General features: G+C 32.9%; 1 protein-coding gene across 8 annotated transcripts in view; it reads left to right on the top strand.

Annotated features, from left to right (window-relative positions):
* The window catches only part of GRIK2 (glutamate ionotropic receptor kainate type subunit 2), a 731,316-nt gene that overhangs the window by 607,051 nt on the left and 109,386 nt on the right, over positions 1–14,879 (top strand). For 7 of the 8 annotated variants that reach the window (XM_061427731.1, XM_061427738.1, XM_061427736.1 and 4 more), the window contains one exon: positions 1,538–1,755. In XM_061427731.1, the coding sequence (XP_061283715.1) occupies positions 1,538–1,755 (218 nt within the window). Of the gene's footprint in view, positions 1–1,537; positions 1,756–14,879 lie in introns of those variants that run through there. The other variant, XM_061427739.1, reaches the window with a different exon arrangement.

Here is a 14,879-nt window from a genome sequence, read left to right as displayed (position 1 = left end):
CATTTTTGTCGAATGTCTCCACTGTTCTTTTCTTTCCCAGTCTTGTTTGACTTTATTGGTGGTGTTGTTCAAAAAAAAAAAAAAAGAAAAGAAATGGTAGACTGGGCAGCCTACCCAGTGGGAATATTTTAGTGTTTCAGTGTCCAAGTGTGTGTCTGACAGGGCCTAGGAGCAACTACATCAGAAAGGTACTTTTCTGTTTTATTTTGTTTTGCTTTTCTTACAGAGTGGTAGGCAAGAGTCTGGAGCTGGAGTTGGCTGTCATGTCCAAGTCTGTCTGCTTTCTAAAATGTTGTTTGTTTGTTTGAAATTGGAAGGGTAAGATGAACTGCAGTATAAGATGGGCTGTTTTGCTAGAACCAAGTCATGATACCACTTCTTTTCAATGTTAGCATGAATAATTTGTTGTATGTTTAATGCATATAGAGATATGTTATCTTACTGGATTCATTATTATATTTAAAAATATATAAAACATGGAGTCCATCTTTGCTTCATTCCATTTTACTCAAACCTTATTAAAATTAATTTATTTGTAGACAGTGCTTTCTTGATTATAGGTTCAAAATGATGAAGGGTAAATAGTAATATATATACATAAATTTTGTATACTTTTCTTATTAAAAAGTTATACATGCTGATATTTATACATTTACATATTAAGGCTATAAATAACATGGTAAAACTAATAGACTCAACTTAAAAAGTGTTAGAATTTTAATGTATAATCTAAATTAATTAAAATTAATAATAATCAAAAGCAATATGTAATGATCAGATCTCATTCTCTTATTAATACCATGAGCAGGCAACTCCAGCCACATATTGTACTATAACTATGAAATTTGTATATGTGTGTAAAAATAAATTTATGCCAATTTAACTATTTATTCTTATTCTGATTTCCCTCACTGAAGCTAACTATAGTGACAGGAGACATTTGTTTATGCATAAAAAAATAGTTTACTACCTATTTTAAAATAAAAACTGGACTGAAGCCCCCTGGCTCAAAAAATGTGGATAACTGAAATTGTTTTCGTACATTACTTTTTAAAATGGCAGTATAGACAAGATTTTTGAGCTTCATATACATGAATAATGAAACTTCTCATAAATAAAGCTTGTTAAGAAATGGATCAAAATGTACATTAAATCATTTCTTCTAAAACCTACTTAACTAACAAGAATGTGATAATCTATAACAGTAGTTTATAAACAGGAGAGATATTCTCCATTCTAATGCTATTTTTATAAAGGCTATCCAGTCCTTAATATGTGATTCTTATTTTGTACTGTCTCAGGTAGAGCTCCAGTCTCCTGTCACTATATGTAAACACAGATGTCCTAAGAGACATGCTATCTGAAATTAGCCTCTGCTCTCCCACGGGGTTGTTCCTTGCTTACTAAAGTGATATGTAAATCTATGATTTAAGCTTTTATTACACAGTGATTCCATTCTTCCACTGTGACCAAAAGTACCTGACTGCTGATCAAATTCTCTGTATTCGTCTTACCTTTTCCCCCCAATCTTTGTTAGGTTCTGAGCTCATGCCCAAAGCGCTCTCCACCAGGATAGTGGGAGGCATTTGGTGGTTTTTCACACTTATCATCATTTCTTCGTATACTGCTAACTTAGCCGCCTTTCTGACAGTGGAGCGCATGGAATCCCCTATTGACTCTGCTGATGATTTAGCTAAACAAACCAAGATAGAGTATGGAGCAGTAGAGGATGGTGCAACCATGACTTTTTTCAAGGTAAGTCCTACTGGTTATCTAAAATTTATGTATTAAAATGATAGAACACAAACAAACCTTTTCTTGTTAATGAATGTAAGAGCATAGGAACGTTGTTATTTGTAGAGAATAATCAATAGCATATTTCTCATGGGTTGGAGACATATTCAACTAAATATATGGTCATCAAGGCAAATAATTTTAATACTTGCAAATGGCAAGGAGTTGTTGCTTTATAAGTATTTCATCTTTGTTTGGAGGAAAATCTGTTCAGAAGTAACATTATTTTCCCCACCAAGGTTTTGTCATTGAATGTAACTAGACAAAGTACTATATCTACTGAAAATTGAATAGTGGGAGATTCAGACTCTACAAGGTGTGGATATTCCAGAAGAATAAAATGATTATATGTAAGAATGTTTTCCATATAGGCATTTCTTTCTGTTAAGATGAAACAGGTTTTACTTGTTGAGAGCCTACAGAAAAACAAGGAAAATAAGCACAAACAGTTCCTTTTCGCTGGACAATCATCCATCTAATATTCTGGAAGGCGAAGAATCTCAAAATGGGCTACCCCATTGGCATGCAGTGGTTTCCAGTGGGGAAGTCTGTTAAACATTTAATGGAAATTATGGTGGCACCAAATTCCAGGCGCATAGCATCTTGTCCTCCTCTTTAATATTCAGATTGTCTCCTTACTTCCACTGATCCATTGGGTCAGAGTAGAGCCAATGAGGAGATTCCACTTTAGGGAATCAGTATCATGTCATAATTTATTTTCTATTTTACTATTTTTATATTGTTTGTAATTTAGCAAATTTTTAAGCCTTGGTAGTTTCCGTCATTGTTCACACAAATGCAATTGGCAGTTCAAGTGTGCAGAAGTGGTAGATTGTTTTTCTCTTTAAAAAATAACTGACTCAAGCTATAAAATAAATTATTTCAACAAACCTCCAGGAAGCACCTACCAAGTACCAGAAACTGTGCTATACATTGGGTATTCTAGAGCAAATGATATCTAATTCTCACTTTTAAGAAATTTATAGTTTGTTGGAGATGGGATCAGTGATCATATAACAGGATTTAATATGAGTTAACTTGCCAAATAATTATATAATTTTCTTTGTGAAAATTCTTACCAAATTAAATCAGCTTTTGGGGGGGGTTCTGGAGATCACCAAATGCCTAAAGAATGAGATTGATTGAATGTTTTAGTCAAATACACATAATTCTTAAAATTAAATTGCTTTCAAAGAGAATATTTTTAATGGCTAGCTTAAAGATTGGATGCATATTTTACATTTAATTGGAAAATTATTATCATTTAATTAAATTTATTGAATAATCAAGTATGAGCAAGTCATTGAGATCAATATGGTGCTATTTGATTATGTTAATTGCAATTGATCATTTTTCCCAATTGAGTATTACATATTAATATTGTTTTTCTTATTAAAAAAACCTTTTTTAATGAAAAAAGAGACTAGCTGTTTAAAATTATAAATGTATATCATCAGTGTTAGTAACTTTGTAGAGAGTAAATATGTGGTGCATTTAAATTATCACAGTATTCGAGGGACTTTTGAAGTTGAGTTTGTACAATAATGAATATAAGTACTAATGCAAGTGGTCTGATACCAGAAGTAATTATTTTAGCCTCACAAATACTTCAAATTTTGTTTTTATTTTCTAGATTGCTCATATATCACGTTTCAAAGCTCTTGTGTATTATAGCAAGATACACCTCTGGAAAAATCACTGAAAATTTTCACCTTTTCCCCATCTTTGAGCTTATTTCTCCATTTCTTTTCTTTACAATCTTTCTAGTCTTCTGCTATGCTTTTTGTTGCTGCTGCTGTTGTTTTAGTTTAGTTGCTCTCTTGCAGTGTCATTTTACCTAACTTCACGTTTCTTTGCTTTTCAGTTTTCTTCTTAGTCTTTCATCTCTAGTTTTCCTTTCTCATACATGGGAGTGCCTCTAGCACCCAGAGAAAATTGATGTGAAACAACTTTCTGTTTCTAGCAGCACAGACTTTCTTTCTGTAAAATTGAAGCCTTTGGGAATGTGCAGTAGTCACAATAAAAACCATACAGTGATAATCACTAAGGTGACAATTATGTTGATAGTTTTATCACATGCTGACATCTTACTGTTGAAACTTGAAAAGGCATTAAAATTTAAAAGGATACAGTATTTAGTAAATGTTGATTTTTCTTTAGTTATTTTAGTGTATCCCTAAATGATACTAATTTCAGCTACATATTTTGGCTTGTTAAACTATATGCTTATACTAGCTATTGGTATGAATTTTTTTTCATATGAAAGCTCCTTTCCTGGTGTCTGCAATGCCAGAGACCCAGGTTCGATCCCTGGGTTGGAAACATCCCCTGGAAAAGGGAATGGCAACCCACTCAATATTCTTGCCAGGAGAACTCCATGGACAGAAGAACCTGGCGGGATACAGTCCAGGATGTCCCAAAGAGTTGGACATGACTGAGAGATGAACACTTTCACTTTCTATACCAGCTATTAGTATGAATTAAAAAAAAAAAAAAATCCCTACCAATCTGGAATTTAAGCAATTGCACACCCATTTTGAAATTCTACAATGAATCAGAGACTATTGTGTATAGTCAATTTACATCTGATACCATTATTTTATTTCTTAATTAACAGCAATGCATACAAACACTCTAGGAAGCACCCTTAAGGCATTGACTTTCTAAAGGAATTTCCATCCTGTTTTTACTAATTGAATAAGACCCTGCTGTTAGCTAATTGTTCTGGAACAGCTCAGTTCCAAAAATTATTTTAAAGAATGGTAAAAATGTATTACTACAAGCAAGAGCTGGCTTAAGATATCTGGGCTTAAAGGAGGGGTGAGTGTTCAGTATTGCAGAAACAGAGTTACACAGTCATTCTACAGCACTGAATAATTCTTTTTCCAAAGAACATGCCTGACTTTGTTCATTGACCTTACATGTATACTGTTGTCAAGAAGATTTCATTCATTTCCCCTATATCCATTACACGCCACACATATTCTCTCCAGGGATAAATGTAAAGCAATGGCTGGGAAAATAATTCAAAACTGAGCAGACGGTGGTTCTTCATTGTAATCTCATGTAAAACAATAGAAAGCTATATGACATCGTCAATATGTTCACAGTCATATTTAGATAATAAAATAGCTGAGGGCCCAGGGATCTTATTGAAAAACAATAAAGTAGGAGTCAAACCATTCTTCTCAGAATCTAGGAACTTAGTGCAGCCAAACTGAAACCTCACCCCAACACAGTACAGAATGTTACCAAGCAACTAGCAAATGCTTTTCTCCTTGAAGTATAAAGATTAGGAGAATGAGTACATGTAGATTATCAGCTCAAAAATAACTCGGCTATAGCCGGTAGGTATTATGATCTCTTTTGAGAATCCCTAGATTTTCAAAGTGAATCATGTGTTTTACAAATGATGCTGAAATCACATTTCTGTGCAACTCGTGACTCGGGTTTTTCAATTTCTGAAATTTTCTCTCTGGGTTTGGTCTCCCTGAAATCTCTGGTTTTGTTACATACACTAATATAGTCTGTCTTTCCTAAAGATATCACAGGAAATACATGTCCTCTTTTATAGTTATTTAATAAATTCTGCCGTATGTTGAAAGAACATTTAAGTAGTATCAAATATCTAATGTAAATCACTTAATACTTCTGAACCTATATTCTACAATTTAGAATAGTTAAGAGGGAAGGAAACTGGAATCAGAGAAACCTGAGCTTAATTCCTAACTCCACCATCTACTATCAGTGTTACATAGTTAGGTTTCCTTTACGGCACAACTCACTTTTTTTTAACCAAATTCTGTACAGTTATCTTTTGGAACAATGAATATTGCATTCATTGATGCAACACCTGTGATGAAGGATTTTAGCTATGTTTAGAATATGCGTTTACTTTGAAAAATTTTCTATTCTGTAGAGAGTTGGAAAGGTTTCTTCAAAATATGTAGCCCTCCATAGTATTTTCATTTTAACCTTAGGTTAAAAAATCAATTTGTTCAAGAGTGTATGAAGGTTACAGAGTTAGGAATGCAAGCAAATGGATTAATCCATCTGGGGAGGGTAGTTTTATCTTTTGTTACTTAGTAAAAAAGAAGATATTGTTTAGTTTCATTTTTTTAATGCACAGTTTCCCTCTTTAGAAGAATTCAAAGTACATTCTAAATGCCAACTCATTAATCTTGCCAGCAACCCCTATCAAGGTAGGAAGCAATTATCATTATGCTCATTTAACAGATGAGGAAACTGGGCCATGGAGAGGTTAAGTGACTTATTAATTATGAAACCAATAACCAAGGAACTCATAATATTGACAATAAAAGTAATAGCCAAAGACATCATGGCATAACCATCATTACTCAAAAGAGCTAAATACATTAGTCATTTGGGCTAACCCACATGACCTCAACTGTTTGATCATATTAAGTTTCTAAAACATTTGCCTTAAACCATTGGGGCAGATACAACTATAGCATGTTCTGTATAGTCTGCTACTTATTCTGAGCTTATCAGTTCAATGGTCTTCTAAAATTAAATTATGCCAGGGTGACAGTACAGGTTTTTAAGGCTGAATTGCTTGTGTGGCATGCCTGTAATGATTTTCTGAAAGCTTGACTGATTTTTGCTTCTAAAATGCCAAAAGAACATAAGTAGTTTCTGAGTCAAGGGATAGAATGTAAAAAGTTGACAGTTTACTGCATGCACTTAATAAATGGATTTAGAAGCATACTATTCATAGATCTTAATTTCTGCAGAACATAAATTCTGTTATTTTTATTGAGAATAGTGGTGCTAATGGAATTATAATATATTTACTATAAAGAGATTTATACATTAGAAAAGTAAATTCTTAACATGGCATCTATAGTTATTTTTTAGATCAAAAAGTGTTTTCTGAAATAAATGTTAATTTTCCCCATAAGTTGATGGTAAAATACTTGGGAATTTCCATTTTGCATATTCAGGAAATTGACCTAGAATAGTTTTTGGACGTGGCAAAGGTATTTAACATTAGTTTTGAATTTATTTTATTTATTTTTAATTTTTATATAATCAACATGCAGCATTGTGTAAGTTTATGGTGAAAAACCTATTGATTTGAGAGACATATGTATTGCAGTATGGTTACTACTATAGCATTAGAAAACATCTTAGTGACATCATAATTATCATTTCCTTTTTGTGGTTAGAACAATCAAGATCTAGTTTCTTAGCAACTTGGAAGTTTATAATGCAGTATTGTTGACTATAATCATATGCTTCACATTATATCTCCAGAACTTATTCTTTAATGACTTTGTATTTTATATGGCAAATTCTTAATTAAGCATGGTGATCACAAAAAAAAGGTTCAATAATTATTTGCACATGGATAGAAATTGAGTATGATTTTCATTATGTACCAGATTTACTATTTAATATATTCTAATGATTTCTACCATTATCCAGAAAGGATTCTTTGACAATATAATAATTGGAAAATTCATATGGTACTTTAGTAAGTACAGGGATTATTTCTTAAATATTTGCTCAATCTAAGGGTTGCCCCCTTTATTTAGGTATCACTAACTAGCACACAGCTTTGTTCACAGTTAATTTAACCTACTTGGAATCAATTTATGCTTAGTAATGATAGCCCCCTTTCTCCTCCTAGCAAAAAAGGTCTCAAATGTTATTTTTCTGTCTCACATGGGAAATATTTTCTCTATAACTATAAAATAATTTAAAGATAAAATATTAATATAAGAATAGTTATATTGGCAGCAAATTTTGTGATAAAAATGTTTGACTCATTGATAAGAGTATGCCTCCCTATGTATGCATCAAAAATTCTAGACCAGCAGTCCCCAACTTTTTTTGACACCAGAGACCAGTTTCACAAAAGACAATTTTTCCACGGACTGGGGTGTCTGGATATTTTCAGGATGATTCAAGCACATTACATTTACTGTACACTTTATTTCTATTATTATTATATCAACTCCATATCAGATGATCAGACATTAGATCCGAGAGTTTGGGGACCCCTGTTCTAGACCATAGCCCAGTAAAGTTAGTCATACTGACTACTTTATTAGAACCCCCAGTTAAAGCACTACTTTAAATCATGGGGCTATTTTTTTATCTAATGAAGTCCTAGAAAATATGGCAAACTATAGGACTAAATCACATGCATAGCATATGGAAATATGGTCTTGTCTGTGACAATCATATCATTGATGAATAATAGTCTTGGTTTTCTTATCAATTTTTCTTTTACAAAGGATAGTGTCACTATTTGGTTCTATTGGATATACAATCCTCTAAGTTGTAAACATCTTTAAAATATCCATTCATGTACATCATTAGTCTCAACCTATCTGCACATTAGAACATTAGAATCACTTAGGGAGCTTTCAAAGAGCACTTCTTTCCAAGCCAAGTGATTAAACTTCCTTGAGGCAGGATCCTGGGCATCTTTTTTATAACCTCCACTGGTGATTCTAATGTGCAGAAAGAGTTAATTTGATATTTAAATAGCCCCTTGTTTATTGGTAATACTTGTTATTAACTAATTGCATCCACTTCTGCTTCTTTCATTTTACAGTTGGCATTTTTCTCTTCTGCAACTCAGACATTGCAAAATATCAGACAAAGGCATGAAATGGTAATTCTGCTGACCACATTCTTACTTCTTTTAGATTATTTACTTGAATTCTGTTTAAAGCCTTTTTCAACAGGTTTGCTGAGAATAAATAGTATAATTACATCTTCACTTTTGACACAATTCCTGGAGGCTCTTGATAGGTGTGCATAAGAACTGTCTTGTAGCTGGATGAAGAAGGTTAGAACTTTCTCCTTGCTCAAAGAAATATGGTGGGGTAAATACCGATTTTTGTTTGTGTCCCTAACAAGTTGAGAAAGCATATGTCTTATGGGAACTGAGCAGTGAATATATTCACCTTTATTTTATAGACCTTTATTGCAGTTTCTTCTGTCAAGGCGGGGATGGAGGGGCAATTAAAGAAGAGACCTATAACAGGGCATACTAGAGTCTTGAAAGGACTGTGTTAATACATGCGACTTTTCTGTTTTCCGAATGGGGAGGAGATTAAGAAGAGATGAAATACTTCACACTGTGTGTGTGCCTGCTCAGTTGTGTCTGACTCTTTATTGACACTATGGGCTACAGCCCACCAGACTCCTCTGTGCATGGGATTCTCCAGGCAAGAATACTGGAGTGGGTTGTCAGTCCCTCCCCCAGGGGAACTTCCCAACCTGAACCATTTGTAATTTGGGCTCATGCAGTTTTCTTGCCTGAGCTTATTGTGCAATTCTATAATATTTGGTGAGCCACTGTCACTCCTTTCCTTGTGGAAAAAAAATGTACCTACATTAATGGATGGGAATAAATTATTACATAATTAAAATTGAAGTCTTCCTTTGTGTCACTATAATTCTTCAGTATCCCCCTATGGATCTAAACTGAAGCAAAATGTTTCTCAAACCTGACATCCTGCTCTATCTTGGGAAATGGGAAAACCAGATAGTTTAAATCTTGGCCAAAATCTATTCTTGATAACTTGCTTGCAAGTTCTACCTGGGCAATTACTCTGTGGTTATTCAGAATAAATAGAGACTTCATTTTAAATTTTTTGTTTACTTAGGGTATTCAACTTTGGGGATAATTTAGTTTACTTTGAATTTTTTTCTACAAGCTTAGAAGAGTGAAACAAAACTTAGAAGTTTTGTATGATTGAAGACCAGCACATCTGAGTAGTCAGTTTAGATTAGTGATTAATACTATTACTGAAATGTTCATTTCTTCATGTTGATGTATTTTTCATCAGATACTTTTTTCTAGGAAAAAAAAAACTCAACACAGATTTTTGTAGCCATATTATTTCTCTGACTCTCCAAAATTATTTTTTTCTCTATTAATGATATCAAGATATTGATTATAGGTAATGGATCACATTAGTTTAAATGCTAATATTTTGTTTAATATTATATGGTTGGTATTTTTGAAGTGTTTTTGTATTCTTTTCAGTGTCTAGTATGGCTTTGATATTAATTAGTCAAGTTTGAAATATTTAAACCAAGTCTTTATGATGCATTTAATTTATTGGCAGAATAAAGAAGTGATTTTTACCCAAAGAGGTTGTCTCCTTCCCCCATCCTCATCTAACACACAATTTATTGTATGTGAGGCCCAATCCTATGTTTATTACAGGGATTTGCATAAGGCCTACAGAAAACCAACACCATTTTACTATGTTCCCATTGCAAGAAATAAAATGGTGCCTTTGAGGAAAGCTGCTTCATCAGACACTAGTTTAGCATGCCAAGTTACAGCTATCAATTGTGAAACAGCAGATGTGAAGGCTAGCTGGCATCAGAGCATATGAGTCAAAGACTTTCCTATGGGAAAGAAAGTGCTCCATTACACTTTATCTATACTAAGAAGAGAGGTTCTATCAAGCTGTCTGAAAATTAGAATATGATGGTTTTTATTACCCAAGTTCTGCCAGAGTGAATTCAGTAGTTAAAAAGTAAGCCATAACACCATTCTGGGAATTATAAGTGATTAGAGTTTCAATGTATTTAAACTTGGAAGGAGCGGCCACTTTTATTCTAGCTTCTGTGAAATATCAGAGACAAAAATTTAGTCTCTAATTGTTACAGTTTCAATATGTACCAATGAAGACTTGCAGCACTTGAATGAAAGAAAGAAGTCATGTATTCCTCTGAAGTGTAAAGTTTGAGAAACAATGTTTTAATTGCCTTGGAAAGCAAGTATGTGGATCTCCTGTTATTCCAGGATGGCTGTGGTTCTCTCTTTCCTTTGCCTTCCCTTCTCTGCTCTGTGCAGGGACGACTCTTGCTGTTTGTGAGGTCAGGATGGCAGCTCAAACACTGCCTTGTACCTCATCAATCGTAGGAGAGAGGCCCCCCCAGGGAATGAGAAAACTTGAAAATCAGTTAATATAGTGATGTCGAGCTGACATGTCAAGTGCTGGATAATGGATAATAGTTGTCACTGTAAGAGTTTATAGCCACTGGTTAGGCAAAAATTTGAAAGAAATTCAAGAAAGACGCATTTCTGGACACACAAAAACTAGGCTTGAGATAAATATAAAAAAACCTATCATGTTTTATTTCTTAAAAATAAAGTGATGATTTCATATACATACATAACCGTATACAAGAATGATTTGAAAACAAATGTATGAACAAAAAATCCAGACTCTGTTATGTAAATTTTTTTAGGAAATTACATTTATTGGCATTGAGGCTAAGATCTATTAATCATGCTTACTTTTTTATGGGTTTTTTGGGGGGCATCCAACTTTAAAATATCGTAAAAGACATATTATTCTAGTCCTCTGGATTGTCTGTTAATTAGAGTGACAACACTGAAACCTCTACTAAATCCAGAATATCTCTGGCAGTTAATGTTCTTGATTTTGCATGCACTGTAATGTCTCTTTGGAGAGAAGCTGTTCTTTCCCTGCAAATGGAATTTACACTAATTAGAATTTTTGGTCAGCTGAATTTTCTTTTGTTCATTTGTACCTTATTCCTTTCCCAAAGTCTGAATAACAGTAATATCACTTTGTTCTTTGACATTAAGAGCTGATTTAAGACATCACATGATTGTTAAGTTAGTCCTTTCATTATATCATAAAGTAAAATGAAGTTTACTATTAATGCTGCTGCCAATGGTTATTCCCCTTTGGAAGCAAACATAATGTATGGTTTTGAGTCATTCTGACACTCAGTGATCTGATACTCAATTATCATGCATATTCACAAGGAGTAAAGAAGTCATAACTCATTCCTAGTTTTTTATATCCTTCTGCTTAACCCACACATAGATTGGAAAAAAAGGACAAAATAAACTTCAGAACTTGTTAATAGGCATTGGTAACTGCAAGCTGAATAACAGTGTCCTAAAAATATTGTTTTAAAAATAAAACTGGATTAAACATTACTATTAAATGTCTTAGTCAACTCATTTTTTTTCTTTAATATTAATAATCCTGGCAGTGTCTAAAATTGTTAAAATCTCTAATGCTTACTGGTGAGCACTCTTATTGGACTCAAATATTCAGAGAAATTCTTTAATAGTAATAAATAAAGAACATTTCTGATGAGTGAATGTATGTGTATATGTGCAAACATATTTGAATGAATGAGTTATTTAGGAATAAAACATGCCAGCTTAATTGAAGTTAAATTATTGATGATTACATAATTTATTTTTCTTATAACCAGTTTCCATATGAAATCTGTTTTGGTAGGAAATGTTAACAGGGTTGGCGATAAATTGTACTTTTATATTTCCTGACAGCATTTGAATAATGCTTTTGATTGTTATTAGCCTATACTAGTGGAGTATAGTGAAAAGATTTGATTATCTCTAAAAGTAGGTGTTTCATTTATTAAATATTGTAATTATAGCTAATTAGAGGCTACACCATAAATTAGTTTGCTTTGTAGGTCCCTTGACTGTTTTCAGAACACTGTGAATTTGTGCCTCATTTTAATTTACTACAAAAACAATTAAGTACAGACCAAAGAAACAGAAAACAGTATTAATAATGTATATAAAGAGTTGTTGAGCCACTATAATGCATTTTAACATAATGATTAAGTGCATAGTCTAGATTGTGGCATGAAATCCTACATCTGCCTCCCACTTGGGATTATTTAGCCAGGCTCTCCAGGTTTCTATGTTCTTATAGGTTAAACTAGGGGTGTAAATTTGGGTCTCATAGATTGTTTACATAGAGACCTGAACATGTGACAAATTCCCATTATGTACTTACTACAATTCTTATGTATGGAATTTAATAGTTGAATTGTTAAACTCTGTAGCAGGTGAAACGATTTCCCCGAATATAAATGTTTGAATTCCTGGAAATATACCCAACTTACCTACTGTTAATGCTAGGATCTGACACTTCATTGCATTTTTGTTTCATTAATAATTTAATCTTGATTGTAGATTATTTTCAAATACTTATTTAAGGATAATCTTCTGGATTATTATTTCAGTTCTTGTACTGCTTAAAAAGTAAAACTAATCATGAATGCATTTCCATCCATAACTTACATATAGCTTTTTAATTAATGGTTTATATTAATAGTTTAAATAATGGTCTTTTTAATTAACATGTGAGATTTGCTTTGACAAAAATTCATGTTCAGAATTTTTGCTTATATAGAAGAAAAACTCCCATTTTTAATTGTTCTTCTCTATAAATTTTAGTCATTGTATTTTTAACAAATTTCTTTTTCTCTTATGAAAATAATGTATATGACTCATAAGAATTTTAGTAAAAGAAGGGGAAAATGTCCCAAGTCCAACCTCCAAAGACAATTCTTAATATCCTGTCACAATGACCTCCAGCATTTTTTCTATAGATATATTTTGATCTTCTTGGCTTTCCTCTTATTTCAATATTAAAGATTTTAGCACTAATACAGCTACACAATTTCTTCTATTTTTACTGAGCACAGGTAATGGTGCTCTTTTCAGGAATACACTTTAAAGATTTAGTAGAATAAGGTTATGAGAATGTTCTTATGATATGTATAGAAATATTTTTTCTTGAGGCATAGTTTACAAAAAATAGTCTTTTGTTAATTTCCAAACCCACCCAATTTAGTCATTGCATAATTGTGAAGAATGTTCATATATAAATGCACATATACAGCAGAGAAATCATTTTTAACTGAAATATTTAAGAAATTGGGATGTTCATTTTTAATGTTCATTTCATTAAAATATTAGAAATTCAATGCTTTAAGATATTTAAATTTAATAATTTTTTTAAACAAAACTTAAAGTAACATCAGTAGAGAGATGATATTAAAAGTTATCTGTTTAGGCTTCCTAATATAATCTTGTCTTCAGACGAAAGAGGAAAAAAGATATGTAGTAGAAATAATCGTTAACGTTCTTCAGTTAAATTATATTAATAAACATTTAGAGGAATGATCATAGAAACATTTTTCTTTGTCTATTAGCTGTAGTTTATCCAGCCTTTCCATTTCTATGAATCAGAAAGATCGCTTGTTTGCCTGTGCCCCTCTCACAGAGTTAACGTTGAATGCATTTGGGTTGGACTTCAGTTTCTCATTGATACTCGGCTGCTCAGGACATGCTAGCAGCAGGGACCCCAGCCTGACGCCAACAAATAATTAGAACTTCACTGGGCAAATTCAGAATCCATGTTATCAAAATGGAATGAAGTGATGGCATAGTTGGCCATGACTAAGAAATGAACATGGTTATATACAACCATTCTCAGGCCTGCCTGGAATATTATAACCCTTAGGCATATGTTTTATAAAAGATCTCATAAATAAATATGTTGGTGACAATTCCAATGATTATGTTGAAGGTGTTGAATATCTGACATAGATCCCCTTGAAATCCAGGAAAAACACTATTTACATTTGTAAGAAAAAAAAAAAAGAAGAATTAAGGGAAAAAAAAAAAAACAACAGCAACATTCCTTCTCAAGAGGCTAAATAAACTAGCCTTAGGTAAAGGGTGATCTTCCAAAGACAAAAAGACTTGTATCTGCATTTGAAGGTGTCTGAGAACTAACATTATGCAAACCAAAGTCTTCAGATCAATTTATGAAGACTTTGTCTAAATGAAGCAGTTGAGGAAGCATCAAGTCTGCCAGGCTTCACTTTTAGTGCTGCTCTTTGGGGTCAAACCATTGCAAGTTTTTGCTTCCTTTTATTTCTACACTGATACAGTAATGTATGCCATTCTTAGTGTAAAACTCTTGTGGTTAGAAAAGCAAAATTAATTGTCTATTGAAAATAAAAGTGATAGCCAAACCCTAGTTACTTTTTTTTTGTATTGCCAGTAGACCCACAGTAGCTGCCTTATCCATCCTTATTGTTGTTGTTCAGTCACTAAGTCATTTCCAACTCTGCAACCCATGAACTGCAGCAAGCCAGACTTCCCTGACTTTCACTAATTTCACCCTAACTCATTTGAAAAGACTCTGATGTTGGGAAAGATTGAGGGCAGGAGGAGAAGGGGACGACAGAGGATGAGATGGTTGGATGGCATCACC

The sequence above is a fragment of the Bos javanicus genome, chromosome 9 (genome assembly GCF_032452875.1).
Source record: "Bos javanicus breed banteng chromosome 9, ARS-OSU_banteng_1.0, whole genome shotgun sequence".
Classification (NCBI taxonomy): Eukaryota; Metazoa; Chordata; class Mammalia; order Artiodactyla; family Bovidae; genus Bos; species Bos javanicus.
This window is presented reverse-complemented; position numbering and strand designations above follow the sequence as displayed.